General features: G+C 37.1%; 1 protein-coding gene and 1 non-coding gene across 2 annotated transcripts; one reads left to right on the top strand and one right to left on the bottom strand.

Moving 5' to 3' along the window:
* Positions 1-5,981: 5,981 nt before the first annotated feature.
* On the bottom strand, positions 5,982-6,088 carry LOC148252738 (small nucleolar RNA R71). Its single transcript, XR_015815644.1, has one exon. It is a non-coding gene; the product is annotated as a small nucleolar RNA R71 (small nucleolar RNA).
* An 8,192-nt stretch (positions 6,089-14,280) lies between these two features.
* Positions 14,281-14,673, top strand: LOC148252737 (uncharacterized). Its single transcript, XM_088210355.1, has one exon. It carries the CDS (start codon positions 14,281-14,283, stop codon positions 14,671-14,673), a length of 393 nt encoding a protein of 130 aa, XP_088066481.1.
* The last annotated feature ends 1,157 nt before the right edge of the window (positions 14,674-15,830 follow it).

Raw genomic sequence — 15,830 nt, 5'->3', positions numbered from 1 at the left:
ATAAAAAAGAAGTTGGATGGACCATAGTTGATATAAAAGGGATATCACCTTCCATGTCCATGTATAGGATATTACTGGAGAAAGATAGCAAGTCGAGCAGATAAGCATAGAGACGCCTGAACCTGTCCATGATGGAGGTTGTGAAGAAAGAAATCTTGAAACTTTTTTATGCTGGAGTCATCTATCCAATTTTAGAGAGTAAATAGGTAGGACCAATGCAGCTAGTGTCAAAGAAAATAGGAATAACAATGATTGAAAACCATGATGGTGAGTTGGTATCCGCTAGAGTATAGAATGATTGAAGGGTTTGTATAGACTACAAGAGACAGAATGCATCAACCAAAAAAGATCACGTCCCCCTTCATTTCATTAATCAAATGTTGGAATGTTTGGTAAGCCGAACACACTATTATTGTCTTGATGGTTGTTCGAATTTTTACCAAATCCTTGTTGCACCCAAAGATCAAGAAAAGATAACTTTCATCTGCCCCTTTGGCACTTATACCTATAAAAGGATGTCATTCGACCTTAACAACACTCCAACAACATTCCAAAGGTGCATAATCAGTATTTTTATTTTTATTTTTAGAGAGTATAATAGAGGTGTTTATGGATGATTTCACGGTTCATGTTAATTCGTTTGATGAATGCCTCATCAACCTAACGAAGGTATTTAAGCGATGCCTTGACTCTAACCTTGTTTTGAACTATGAAAAGCGACATTTTATGATAGATTAGGGATTAATCTTAGGACATGTTGTGTCTTAAAAAAGGATAGAGGTAGACAAGGCAAAAATTGATGTAATTAAATCCCTACTTTACCCCGTGAGTGTAGGAGAAGTGCGATCTTTTATTGGACATACAGGATTCTATCGACACTTCGTTAAAGGTTTCTCTAAGATTACCCAATCTCTATGTCAGCTGCTATAAAAAGAAGTGGTGTTTGAGTTTTATGCATCCTGTAAGGAAGCATTTGATATACTCAAGGAGAAGCTGGTGTCAGCACCAATCATGTAGCCATCAAACCGGGCACTGCCAGTTGAGATTATGTGTGATGCCAACAACCAAGCTGTGGGTGTAGTCCTAGGTCAAAGGATAGGGGGGGACCCTCATGTGATCTACTACACCTCAAGAACTCGTGAGAATGCTCAAATCAATTATTCAACCACCACAAAGGAAATTTTGGTTGTCGTCTTTACCTTGAAAAGAAAATTTCATTATTATTTCCTTTATACTAAAGTAATTGTGTTTTTATACCACGCAGCTTTAAAGTAGCTACTCAAGAAGAAAGAGACAAAATTGAGACTAATTCGATGGATACTCCTTCTACAGGAGTTTGACTTGGAAATACGGGATAAAAACGGTCTGGAGAATCCCATTGCTGACCACATCAGCCACCTACCTCTTAGTGAAGAGCCATTGCCACTAAAAGGTGATTTCTTAGATGAATATGTCTTCTCAGTTCGTCAATCAACACCATGGTACGCTGATATTGTTAACTATTTAGTTACCAATGCACTTCCAAATGAGCAGTTCAGAGCAAAGAGAGAGAATCAAGAAAAATGCTAGATATTATGTCTTGGATGATCCCTACTTGTGGAAACACTGTGTGGATTAGATCATTAGACATTATGTCTCAGAAGTAAAAGTCCCCTCCATTATGAAATTTGATCATTCTTATGCTTGTGGAGAACATTTTGGCCCAAAGCGAACAACCCTTAAGGTACTGGAATCTAGTTTGTTTTGGCCTTCTTTATTCTATGATGCATATATGTATTATAAAACATGTGAAAACTACTAAAAACAGCCAAAAACTTAGGCTGCAAGGATCAAATGTCACTGAAACCTATGCCGATTTATGAAATCTTCGACGTGTGGGGTATAGATTTTATGGGACCGTTCCCCTCCTCTTTTGGCAATTCCTACATACTACTTGTTGTTTATTGTTTCTCTAAATAGGTGGAGCCCAAGGCTACCCGAACTGATGACGTTAAAACTATTGTGAGCTTTGTCGAAACTCATATTTTTGTTAGGTTTGGGATATCATGAGCAATCATAAGTGATAGAGGAACTCATTTCTGCAATCGGGCTGTAGAAGCTCTCTTCAAGAAATACCATGTTACTCACCACATCTCCATAGCTTACAACCCATAGACCACTAGGCAAGTTGAAGTTTCTAAGAGAGAAGTGAAGCCAATCCTTGAGAATATAGTAGCCTAAATAGGAAGGATGGATTGTGCAACTCGATGATGCATTATGGGCTTATAGAAAAACTTTCAAAACCCATATAGGAATGTCATCATACCACTTGGTCTTTAGCAAATCTTGTCACCTTCCTGTTGAACTGGAGCATAGAGCCTACTAAGTGATCAAAAGCTACAATGTGAAGATAAAAGAAGTTGGGGAGCACAAGAGGTTACAACTACAAGAACTTGAAAAATTAAAATGATGCTTATGAGAATTCGAGGATCTATAAAGAGAAGAAAAAGGCTTTCCATGATCAGATTATCTTAAAAAAATAATTTTCAATAGGGTAAAAGTCTTGCTTTACGATCCTCACCTTAAGTTGTTTCCTAGGAAACTACACTCAAGGTGGTTGGGCCTGTTTATCACCAGTAACACATTTCCTCATGGTGTAGTCAAGATCAAAATCTTGGACACCCATAAAATTTTTTAAGTAACTAGTCATCATCTAAAGCCCTTCTATGAAGGATTTATTTGTACAATAGGTCGAAGGACTTACCTTGAGCAATCCTAAAGAAGGCATCTAAAGAAACTAAAATATCTAGCCTAGGAAAATAAATAAGGGTGCTAAATGGGAGGCAACCCATTCGATTCTTGGTGTTTTTTACTTTAAGTTTTTGTTTAATTTCAAGATTTTTAATTTTATGAAATTTTATTTTATTTTCTTTCTCTTTATCTTAACTAGAAATTCTTTATGATCTTTTGTAGATCAACAATGCAGGGGCCACAAATAGATTCACTAAGTTTTCAGTTTGATGAGTTAGCATAGGCCTTGCCCAAGGTTCATGCCAATTACTCTAGCTTTGCCAAAGGCTTGAACATGCCACTTCTTCAGTTTGAGGTGTTATCACTGTATTACTTGAATGATTTCGTGACTTGCGAATTTGTTTATCAAGTTTTTAGCATTGTTATCGGGGATTGTTGGTGTCAATATCAATACTAAGGTGTCTATTATTAATATAGAGTTTATTTTCTTAATTTTAATTTAATTGTATTTTAATTTTTTAGTACATTACGCTTTTTCTTTCTTGTTTTTAGTTGGTATATGAGCTGATCGAAAAATACAGAACTGTTGCTAATAAATCTAGAAATCAAGAAGACTTTTATACAACTGAATCAAGAAAGAGGGGAACAATTAGCACCAAAAAGGCAAACAAGATTAGAGATGGCTGAAAATTAAGAAAATGGATGAGTTGGGGATGTTTTGAACAAAAATAATAAAAGAGCACTCAAAGACTTTGATACTCCTCTTTTAATCTTCATCTGGCATAGTTGAATAGAGTGCCAATGCGAACTATAACATCCCTAATACATAAAGAGTAAAAAGAAGAGTAGTTACAAGTGCTAATAATACTTTTATCATTGAAGCAAAAGATAGAATTTCCTTAAAAAGTATTTTGGGTTAATATTTACATCAGAGGTAAGTTGGCAACCCTAAGTATCAAAACACAAAAGATAGAGTTCTTACAAAATACTATATTAGAGTGTGGACGAACATATTCCACTCAAATTATATCGTAGAGATCCACTAAAGATCTGTGAACGAGTCCAAACAAGCTTCAAGAGGCAATCCGGAGAACAATTTCTCAACTTCCACATCCTCTGGGCAGCATGGATTAGGGGTGAGTTCCATGTAAACTCAGTAAGGAAAACAGTATATAAATCACATAGCTAAGGTTTATAAAAGTGATTAACTTTTAGAATAAAATGTTATTCCTCAAGTAAATAACTTAAGTCAGATGTCTTTAGAGGGCAAGCCCAATTCAAATACTTAGAAAAGACCATTATTTTCTTTAGAAAAGCATATGGTTATCAGAAAGATAGAGTAAAATCATAAACAAGCATTGCAATAGAAACTAGTTGAATCAACTAAGAACACAACATGATCAGGATAAAATAGAAGAACCATCATACAAAATCACCATAGAGTGTCGAAAAACTATTATAATAATGTTTGTGTCTTATTAAGTATTTTACTTACCTCTATGTGAAGCCGTTCCAACAGTGGGAATCTCCAACTACCACTGTAAATGACCAATCAATTCTATTTCCATGTCAAGTCGGTCTCATTTCCATATTAGGTATAAACTATGACAAGAGTCGTACGTTGCCACTTTTGCCCTACATATCATATCGCGAGTCCACTCTCGTCAGAGAGAACGTCGATCATTCATAGGGAGTGGTTCGCTAATATTTCATATTCAAAACAGGAAGAGACAGAAACTCTTTAGAGATAACAGTTAAAAGAATTTTCATTATTTTCTCTTTTATAGTTGATGTTAATATAATAGTCTCATGCTTAGATCCCACTGGGGATCTAAATACATATTTGGCCAAAGATCCATTTACCCAGACTTAATTTTTGGGTTATCCTCTTGAATCAAGATCCACTAGAATAACCCTCTTCACCATGCCAAATGGTAAAGCGATGGGTCAACCTACATGCATCATGCTCAATACTTTCATAGTTCATATTCGAATGAGGATTAGTAAATCAACATAGAGATTTATGCATCAAAATCATCATACTCAACCAATCGTCAATCATCATAAAAGTCCATGCATCAAAATATCATTCAATATTTAAATTACTCTTTCAAGAAAATGCACTTAGAAATATAAGATAAAATACCAAAAGAATCCTTTATCAAAACTGAGTCGATTAGTCTTTATAAAGGGGAGAAAAGGACTTCTAGTAATTCTCGAACGAGCTCTTAAAACTCCTACTTTCCTTTATCTTTCTTGTCTCTTTCTCTCTCTAACTTTCACTCTTTCTTTATCTTAAATTCTAATAATGAAAAGATAAAAAATGGTGGAAAAAGAGAAGAAATGGATGTGTCTGCAAATGAGGAGAATAGGGGCTTTAAATAGATTTTAGAGGGCTATGGATGCTCACTAAGTGGCAAAAATCCAATGGTACATGTGGCGAGTGGTTGAGGATGAGTGGTTGGTGGTAGGACCCACACCGCGTGGGCAACATGCTGCAGACGGGACGTGACCGCCACTTGTCACGTCCGTATGCAGGGTGTGCCAGTGTGCAGCTAACAGCACGCAAACTGCACGTGTCGGCGCATCATGCTGTCTGCTGTGGGCGTAGGCATGCCTTACTATGCACAGAGAGCAGCGTGCACACACAGTGTGAAAGTGAACACACGAGTTCCCTTGTGATGTGACATCACATAGTGTCATGGTCACTTCTGGGAATTTTTGGGGATTTTTCCCATTTTTCTAGTTTTTCTTCTTTTTTCCTCTTTTTCTCCTATTTTTTGAAAACTAAAAATCAAGTTTAATAATATAAGTAAGCAAATACCACTTTAAAAATAAAACATGATAAAATTAAAATGCAGAAATGTTAATAATCTAAAACACCAAGAAACTAATTTCTAATAGAAATTTTTAAATAGATTTTAACTATTACGTTAAAGTGCAAAGGTTTGAGGTGTTACACGAACAATTTCAAGATCAAACTCGCCATAATTCATATGATTCAAACATTAATTCACTTTGAGCGATTTACCAAATGATAACCCTAATATGTATCTCTATAATTTTTTAGAAATTTGTGATACTTTTAAATAAAATAGTGTTTCTAATGATGCAATTAGACTTACACTTTTTCTTTTTTCTTCAAGAAAAAGCTAAAAATTGGTTGCATTTTCTTCTTGGAGGTACAGTTACTACATGAGAAGTCCTATCTCAAAAGTTTTTAGTTAAGTTTCCCACAAGTCAAGATGACAAGGATGAGAAGCAATATCACAAGTTTCTATGAAATGGATAGAAAGACATTGTATGAGGCGTGGGATCGATTCGAGGAGTTGATTAAAAAGTGTCCTCATCATGGGTTACCTAAATGGTTGTTGGTCTAAATTTTTTACTATGGATTAAGCCAATAAACTAGGATCATAATTGACAAAGCTGTTAGAGTTGCTTTGATGGGGAAACCCATAAATGATGCTTATGAACTACTGGAAGAGATAGTCAAGAAAAACTATCAGTAACTGATAAATAGATTTTAAACCAAAACAAATGCTAGACTAAATGAGATTTATGTTTTAAAGTAATTCTTTATTTTAGAAAATTGATCAAAAAAGTGTTAACGTTGTTAATTCTCATGTGTATGGTTTATTTGAATAACCATTTCAAGGACATAAGGTGGAGCAAGTGAGCTTTAGAGTTGGACAAGGTAGGCCACCATACAACCAATACTCCAACATAAAAAACCTTAAGATGAGAAATCATCCAAATTTTTTATAGAGGGATCAACAGAATGTTATCGAGCATCCCTTAGAATTTTAGCCTCAAAAAAAGAAGCCCTCACTCGAAGATATGATCGCAACTATTCACAAAGACAAAATTGAGTTTGTAACACAGACCGAAGCAATAATTTGAGAACCAATAATTAATGTTGCAGAACCAGCAAGCTTTGATAAAAAACCTAGAAATCCAAACGGATCAATTGGCAAACATGATTAATGGGAGAGCTCAAGGTACCTTATGGGTAAGACCGAAACAAATCCAAAAGAACATGTTAAAGCAATGGCCGTGAGGAGTGGTTGGAAGATCTAAGAAATGATGAGGAAACCAAAGAGGAAAAGGTAGAGAAGGCAAAGAAAGAGCATGAAGAGGAGAAAAAACAAGATGTTCTCAAGTCTATGTGCCACTTGTTCCATTTCCACAAGGCTCAAAAAACACAATGAAAATAAGGATTTTCTTAAATTTTTTGATATATTTAAAAAACTTCACATTAATATTCCTTTTGCGTAGACACTTTCTCAAATGTCAAGTTATGTGAAGTTTCTTAAGGAAATTATATCAAAGAAGAGGAGTTTGGAAGACCGTGAGACTATTATGCTTATAAAGGAGTGCAACACCATCATTTAGAATAAACTACCTCCTAAAGTGAAAGATCCAAGGAGTTTTACTATACTGTGAAATATTGGCAATTTTGATTTTAGTAAAGTCTATTTGTGATCTTGGTGCTAGTATTAATTTAATGCCTTATTATGTATTCAAAAAGCTAAGTATTGGTGAGGTGAAGCCCACAACATTTTTATTGTAATTGGTGGATAGATCAATGAGAAACCCCTTGGGAATAATAGAGAATATGTTATTATAGGTGGAGAACTTCATATTCCCTATCGACTTTGTGGTGTTGGACATGGAAGTCGATAAAGCAATTCCACTCATACTTGCAAGACCCTTCTTTGCAATGGCTAGAACATTAATCGATACACATGATAGTAAATTAACATTGTGAGTAGGGGATGAACATGTAGCTTTTAATATTTTTAATGCCTCAAAATTACCTTCAGACGTTGGTAATGTGACATCCCAAATACTAATTAAGTCATAAGGGTGTCTGATACAAAAACATATACGAGTACATTTATAATTATATGTAGTGGAATAAAAGATTATCATCCCTAATAAAATAATAATAGAGTTCCAAATCTTACAATACTGAGGCAAAATAAAATTAAATAGAAGCTTATACAAAAGTTGGACTCATCGGAGTGCAGAACAAAACTTGAAATGATTCAGGAATCCATGGGATCCTCAAAGGATATAATAGGAAGGTCAACGATATCGTCCTCATTTGAGGGGTGGTTCATGGAAAGGGGTGAGTTCCATATACTTAGTAAAAAAAATAGTATTTTAGTAACATCACTAAGATTTTAAAAGTAATTAAACTCAAAATTGGTGCCTTATTTACTTACGATCAAAAATCATGTCGGAGGTCAATCTCAATAATTATGAAAATAGTTTAGTTTATTTAAAGAAAATGTCAATATCAAGTCAATCATGTCAAATAATATCATAATCAAATCAAATTATCTCAATCATATCATTCATGTCAATCATGTCAATTATGTCGTGATTAAATAGAAAAAATCAAATAAATCATGTCATACTTTTGTCTTATTTTTATTTTATTCTCACACAAAGTCATTTCGACTTCCGTCTATTGATGGCAATACGGATTGTTGACTAATGTGGAATGACCAATTTATTTCATATCATTTCAGCAATTTTTGGCTTGCTAAACCGCAACACATTTATGGCTTTCTAAATCACGACATGATCTATGACCACAGTCATGGCAACCATAGTGGTCCTACATGTAAAATATAGTCATGGCTGTACGTCGCCAAAGGTGACCCTTACAATCATATCGTGTCACCACTCTTGTCAAAGGGTACGCCGTCATCCACATAGAGCGGTGCTCTCATATCTTTTCAGACCAGATGTGGGGAAAAATAGAAGCCCTTAGAGATAAAAAGCCTAATGAATCATGTCATTTAAATACCATGCATGCCAACATCAATAATTGATTCACATGGTTATGATACAACATCATGCTTCATCACTTAATCATGTCATCATATATGCTTTATTATTTATCCATACATGTAATATAAACTTGCATTAACACATAATGTAACACCCTGCTCACCACTGTGCTTAATTTTTATTTGGAAAAACCCTAATTATTCGAGCCTTAAGGCCACACTGAACTCATTTATTTTATTCTACAGTTTATTATCGTAATTTGTAAATTATACCAATTTTTATTTATTTTGATTTTGCTTAATTTTATTTAGTTTTATCTAATTTTATTTTGATTTAATTATTATGTCACTGCCTTGGACAGTGCAATGCCGCCACTAGTGGAGGAAATTTTCCTCCCTCATTTTTCGTGCCAAGAATCTTTTTCTCCTCTCTCTTCACCGGATTTTACCACTTGGCATGAATCCAATGATTCTAAAATTCTATAAATTTCCCTTCCCTTCCCTTCCTCTCCACTGTTCCATTTCTTACATTTTTCAAGATTTAGAGAGAGTGAGAGAGTAAAATAATGAGAGAAGAAGAGAAAGAAAGGAAAATAGTGAAGAAGAAAACATCAAGGTTTCAATAAGAAATCTAGTATTACTTTTAACATCTTAAGAAGTATTTTTAGATAAAAAAAATTTAATATGATTGTTATTTTTTCTGTTTTACATGCCTCTATGTTCAAATGAGTCAAATTGTTCTGATTTTCAAGCATGTTATTTGAATTACTAACATCTAATGAATTTGTATGTAATAAATGTAAAATGTAGTCTAAAATAATAAAAAGAAAAAGAAAAAAGGGAAAAAGAAAAAGAGAACAGATAACCCTGTGTGGTCTGAAGTATGTCTAGATTAATATACATATTACATCAAGTGTCTCGTTAGGCTTTTATCTCTAAGGGGTATTTGTTCCTCTTGCCCTTCATGGTATCTATTTCTCCCTCCCCTATCTGGTCTATAAAGACTTAAGAGGATCACTCCTAGTGGATGATGGCGTGCCCTCTGACGAGAGTGGTATCGCACTATCTGTAGGGGTCACTCGTGGCTAAGTAATGTTGTGACTATAAATATCTGTTAGGACCACTATGGTTGGTACGGTTGTGATCATAGATTGTACCATGGAAGTGAGCCTGAGCAAATTGTCGTATCTATATATGATCTAGTCATTCTACTTAGGTAGTTGAAAATCTGTATCTGCCCTCAGAGATGGAAGTTTGTAACGACTTCACAAAACATGACACGAAATATCTGTGTATTTCATGATTTATTTGATTTTCTCTATTATTTGGTATGATATGTGTATATTTGATTTTCTGTGCTGATGTACTATTTTGATATTCAAATAAATGATTTCCTTTTCTAATGATGAGTTAAGTCAGCAAGTAAGCTAGACGATGAGATAAAGTCATAAACTTTTGAAATCTTACGATGTTAATTTAATACTATTTTTCTTACTAAGCATATGGAACTCACTCTTTCCATCCCCTCTCCCCGCCAGATGAGGAAGAAAATGAGGAACCACAGGCAGACCTACCCTTGGAAGTCTATGAGGATCCCGTGGATCGACAAGTCTGAGTACATGACGGTTCCCACACTCTGATGAATTCCAGTAGTATAGTAAAAGAAGTGGCCCTTATGTTTTGTATTTTATTGCCACTTCTGGCCTTAGTGATGTATGTATTTAGAACATTATATATATTTATAAGGGATTTGTTAAGGTTTAATTCCACTGCATAAATATTATTATGCACTTGTTATTCTGAATCTGTATCTGACACCCATTTGCCCTAATTGGCACTTGGGATTTCACAGGTGGTATCAGAGTAGAATTTTGTAGAAGAAATCCCTTGCACAGAGGCCTAAGATAGATAAACCTTTTTAGAGTATCTAGGGAAGAAAAATGTCCTCTTTTTAAAAATTAAACCTCCAACTCGTGTCTTCCTTTCTTTTGTAGGAATGACATGGGGAAGACCATCCGTAGAGTGTATTGAAGGACTTGAAGCCCCAAATCATCCAACTAGGGCTGAATTTCCAGAACTTTTTCGAGCCATTCAAGGATTAACTACAGTCGCAGGACAAAACCAGGCCAACCTTCGTCCACCTCCTGCCCCTGAATTTCGAAACACATATCAGTCTATCTCCCACAATATAGCTGAGTTTAAGAAACTTAACCCCCTACACTTTGAAGGTGGCTCTGATCCTTTAGTAGCTGAAGTCTGGATCCTACAAATAGAAAAGCTCTTCTTTGTACTAGACCTGACCGAAGAACAAAAAGTCCCTCTTGTAGCCTTCATGTTAAACGGGAAAATCGAACATTGGTGGCGACTTAAGAAAGAAGTCATGCCTACCCTTACTACTTGGGAAGTTTCCATGGATGCTTTCTTTGATAACTTCTTCCTTGCTTATGTTCAAAAAAAAAAGAGGAGAAATTTCATGACCTCCATTAAGAAAGCTTGTCTGTAGCTCATTATGCAGCCTAATTTGTTCAACTTCTAGGTTTACCCCTTTGATGGTCACCCCCGAAAGCCAAAAAGCTAGGAAGTTTCTCGAAGGCCTTCGTGCCAACATTTATGATCGGGTTGCGATGCTGAGGGCCAGCTGGTATGCAGAGGTGCTTAAACATACCCAGTTAGTAGAATATCTTATCTTGACTAAGCAGCAATGCTTTGCAGTTCGTGCCCAACAACAACCCCAATAGCTTAGAAAAAGATTGCCTGACTCAATAAGTAACCCTCGTAACAAATGAACCAAAATTGCCCTTCCTCCTACCCTGCCCCCACCTATATCTCCACCTGCCCGAGCTAACCAACCTTGTCAATATTGTGGTTGCTCGTATGGTGACCTGCATTGTCAGTGTATCAATAACGCTTACTATCAGTGCGAAAGCACCCAACACCTTATAAAAGACTGCCCTCAATGACTGAAGGATGTAGCCCGACCCATAGCACAAGGTTGAGTGTACCACTTAGATGAATCTAAAGTCTTTCCTACTCTTGTTCTCATCCAGGGTATGCTTTCTATTCATAATACTCCTACCAAGGCTTCGATCGATACTAGTGCAACTGACTCTTTTATTTTTTGTGCATTTGCTTGTAATTTAGAATTTAGACCATAGGCTTTAGGAAAAACGTTAGTAGTGGAAACTCCCTCTAGAGGACTACTAGAGGCTCATTGTGTATATAAGGACTGTAGGATAAAAACTTCACGGGTAGAAGTATGTATAAACCTGATACTATTAGATTTTGTAGGATTTGATGTAATATTAGGAATGGATTGGTTGAAAAAGTATAAAGCTATAATAGACTGTGAAAGTAAAATTGTAACCTTACGAACTCCGAAAAAGAAATAAAAGTTGTTGTTATGATTTTTATTTCTAACAAATGAATGAACAAGAATATGGATACTGATCCTGCTGTGTGTTCTATACCCATTGTTTGCAATTTTCATGATGTCTTTCCCATCGAACTCCCTGGTCTACCTCCCCCACGTGAGCTAGAGTTTCTGATTGAATTACTGTCTGGAACCTAGCTAATCTCAAAGCCCGCGTATTGCATGAGTCACACTGAGTTAACAGAGTTAGAACATTAGCTTTCTAATATTATCACCTAGAAATTCATTCGCCCTAGCCATTCTCTTTAGGGCACTCTGGTGTTGTTTATGAAGAAAAAGGATGGTACCCTTCGACTCTGTGTGGACTATAGGCAACTCAACTGAGTGACTGTTAAAACAAGTATTCCTTACCTCGGATCGATGATCTCTTTGATCAATTACAACGTGCCACGGTCTTCTCTAAGATCGATCTTAGAATTTTGTACCACCAGTTGAGAGTTAAAGAGGAAGATATTCTAAAAATTACCTTTCAAAACTAAGCAAGTACTACTTTTAGTTGGATCGAGTTTTTTTTCTCGGTCATGTAATCTCAAGTGAAGACTGTAGACTTGTCTAAGGTGGAATCAGTAACCAGCTGGAGTTTGCCCGCCAATGTGGCTGAGGTACGTAGTTTCCTCGGCTTAGTAGGCTATTACCAATAATTTATTGACGAATTTACCAAGATTGCTGCACCCATGACTCGATTCACCAGAAAGCGTGTACCATTCATTTAGAATTATGCATATAGTGAAAGCTTCATGGAGCTAAAGCGCCATCTTATCTCTGCCCCTCTATTGATCCTCCTAAAAAATGACGGGAGATTCTAAGTTTACTGTGATGCATCTCATATTGGTTCGGGGTGTGTCTTGATGAACATGGTAGAGAAGTCACCTTTGGATCCCGATAGCTCAAAGTTCATGAGCAAAACTACCCTACCCACGACCTGGAGCTGACAACCATTATCTTTGCCTTGAAGATATGGCAGTATTACCTGTATAGTCAGACTTTTGAAATCTACATTGACCATAAGAGTCTCAAATACATCTTTTCACAACAGGAGTTAAACATGAGGCAAAGACACTGGATAGATTTTCTGAAGGATTATGATTATCAAATCATTTATCACCCCGGGAGAGGGAATGTAGTCACCGATGCTCTAAGTCGATGAAAGCCTGTTTACTGACCCAAGCCATAGCCTCTAGTTAGAAGATGATGGACATTGTGCAATCACTCCGCCTTAACTATTATGGCAAAGGCACCTACCTTTCCTAGATTCGATCCTTGCTGGATCTCTTTATGAAGATCTGGGAAGCACAAGCCACAAACCCAGAACTCATCAAGAACCCGGGTAAGTTCACTTTGAACGAATCTACTGATTTTAGAATCTCTAATGACAGATTATTTAGATTCCAAAACTGAATTTGGGTCCCCAATGTAGTATGCATCAATGTACTCAAGATCGCCCATACTTCCAAGTTATCCATTCATCCTGGAGGTACCAAGATATACCAGCACTTGAAATGACAATATTGGTGGCCAAGAATGAAGAATGATATAGTTGACTACGTCTACCGATGCCTAACTTGTTAACTGATAAAGGCATAACATCATAGACCCGGTGGCTTGCTACAGAGTCTTCTAATTTTCGAATGGAAATGGGGGCACATGACTATGATTTTTGTCATCGGATTGCCCAGGACTTGTTCTAGTCGAAATGCCATTTAAATCATTATAGATAGGCTGACCAAGACTGCCCATTTCCTGCCTATTCGAACCACGAACTCCACCAGTAAGTTAGCCCGCCTATATATTGATGAGATTGTTCGACTTCATGGAGTTGCCTCGTCCATTGTATCTGACCGCGACCCTCGGTTCACCTCTAACTTTTGGGACAGCTTCTAAGAAGCTTTGGGGTCTGGGTTGTACTTCAACACCACTTATCATACCCAGACGGATGGTCAGCTTGAGCGTACGATCCAGACATTGGAAGACATGTTACGTGCTTGTGTTCTTAACGTTGGTGATAACTGGTATGAGTATCTTCCTCTTTGTCAATTTGCTTATAATAATAGTTATCATTCCAGCATTGGTATGGCCCCGTATGAAGCTTTGAATTGAAGGCCTTATCATTTCCCTACTTGCTGGAGTGAAATCGGGAACCAACGCCACTTAGGACCACACTTCATTCAGGAGACCATAGAGAAGATCTTAATCATCCGCAAGAATTTGGTAACTACCCAAAGCCGCTAAAAGATTTATGTCGATAATCGTAGGCGATCCTTGGAGTTTGCCGTGGGAGATCAAGTTTTCCTTAAAGTTTACCCCTACAAAGGTACGATGCGGTTTGGAAAGAGAGGGAAGTTGAGCCTTCGTTATGTGGGACCTTTTTCGATTGTCGAGTGCATTGGACCCGTGGCTTACCACCTCACATTATCTCTAGAGTTCGCGGGTTTACATGATGTCTTCCATGTCTTGATGCTTAAGAAGTACCACCCTGATCCTTCTCGTGTTATTCCACGTGATGAGGTACAAGTACAGGCCGATATGACCTATGAGGAGGTTCCTCTTGAAATTCTTGGGTTGACTGATAAGGTCTTACGTAACAAGATGATTCCCATGGTGAAAGTACATTGGCAGCATCACACCTCGAAAGAAGCGACATGGGAATTAGAGGACGAAATGAGGAAAAAATATCGAGACTTATTTGAGACAAATTTGGGGACAAAATAATTTTAGGTGGGAGGGATCTAACACCCCGCCTATCACTGTGCTAAAATGATTAGGAAACTCTATTTATTTGGGCCTTTAGCCGTAAACTTAAGTTAATTTACAATGTTTAATATTTCTTGAGATTAATTATTTTGATCTATTTTTATTTATATTTATTAATTTATTTTTTATTTTATTAATTTTGTTTTTATTTTATTTTAAAATATTTTAAACTATTTTAATTTTATTTCAAAGAGAAAATTTAAAAAAAAATCAAAAAATGGCAAAACGGAAGAAAACCAGCTTGCAGGAGAAATCCGACAAGAAAACTATTTGCTCATGTGAGTGCTGGGCACTGTGCGTGCGCACATGCACAAACAGTTGTCACGGGGCACGCGCATAGTGCACACGACCCCTCTGTAAGCTAGCTCGCACGGGACGTGCATGCTGCGGAACGTGCCCACAGCGCCCACGACCCCTCCTCGAGCATGGCATGGAGTCAAGACCTGCGCACGTGTCCCATTGCACGCATGAGGGCCATCCATGCTCCACTAAGTGCGCGGATTGGTGCCGCACACTGTGCGCGCACCATCCATGTAATAGGTCTACGCGGACAAGCCCTGTGCCCCTGGGCTTGTGCGCAGTAGGCCGCTATCACAATGCCCTGTACGCCTAGGCCCTTCGTGCACGCAGGCTAGCCCCTTCACACCCAGTAGTAGGCCTATGAACCTACAGGATAGCCTAAAATGCACCGGTCGGGCACTACCAACTCGGGCAATGCACTGCTGCTGCCTTAGGCGACGTACTACCGCCACCAGTGGAGGAAAATATCCTCCCTCATTTTTCACGTCAAGAATTTTTTTTTCCTCTCTCTTCACCAGATTTTGTCACTTGGCACGAATCCAACGGTTCTAAAATTCTATATCTATAGGGGTCACTCGTGGCTAAGTGATGTCGTGGCTATAAATATCTGTTCGGACCATTATGGTTGGTACGGTCGTGTTTATCATACCATGGTTTGGCCAGCCGGAAGTGGGTCTAAGCGAATTATCATATCTGTATCTGATCTGGTTATTCCACTTGGGTAGTTAAAAATCTATATCTGCCATCAAAGATAGAAGTTTGAAATGACTTCGTGAAGCATGACATGAAATATCTGTGTATTTTATGATTTATTT

Source organism: Carica papaya, chromosome 8 (genome assembly GCF_054855325.1).
Source record: "Carica papaya isolate Zhongbai chromosome 8, ASM5485532v1, whole genome shotgun sequence".
NCBI lineage: Eukaryota > Viridiplantae > Streptophyta > Magnoliopsida > Brassicales > Caricaceae > Carica > Carica papaya.
Note: the sequence above shows the minus strand (reverse complement) of the source record. Positions and strands in the feature narration are given on the sequence as shown.

Bases quoted from the DNA above. Each gene is read 5' to 3' on its own strand.
- LOC148252737 (XM_088210355.1), top strand. From the start codon at position 14,281: ATGCGGTTTGGAAAGAGAGGGAAGTTGAGCCTTCGTTATGTGGGACCT.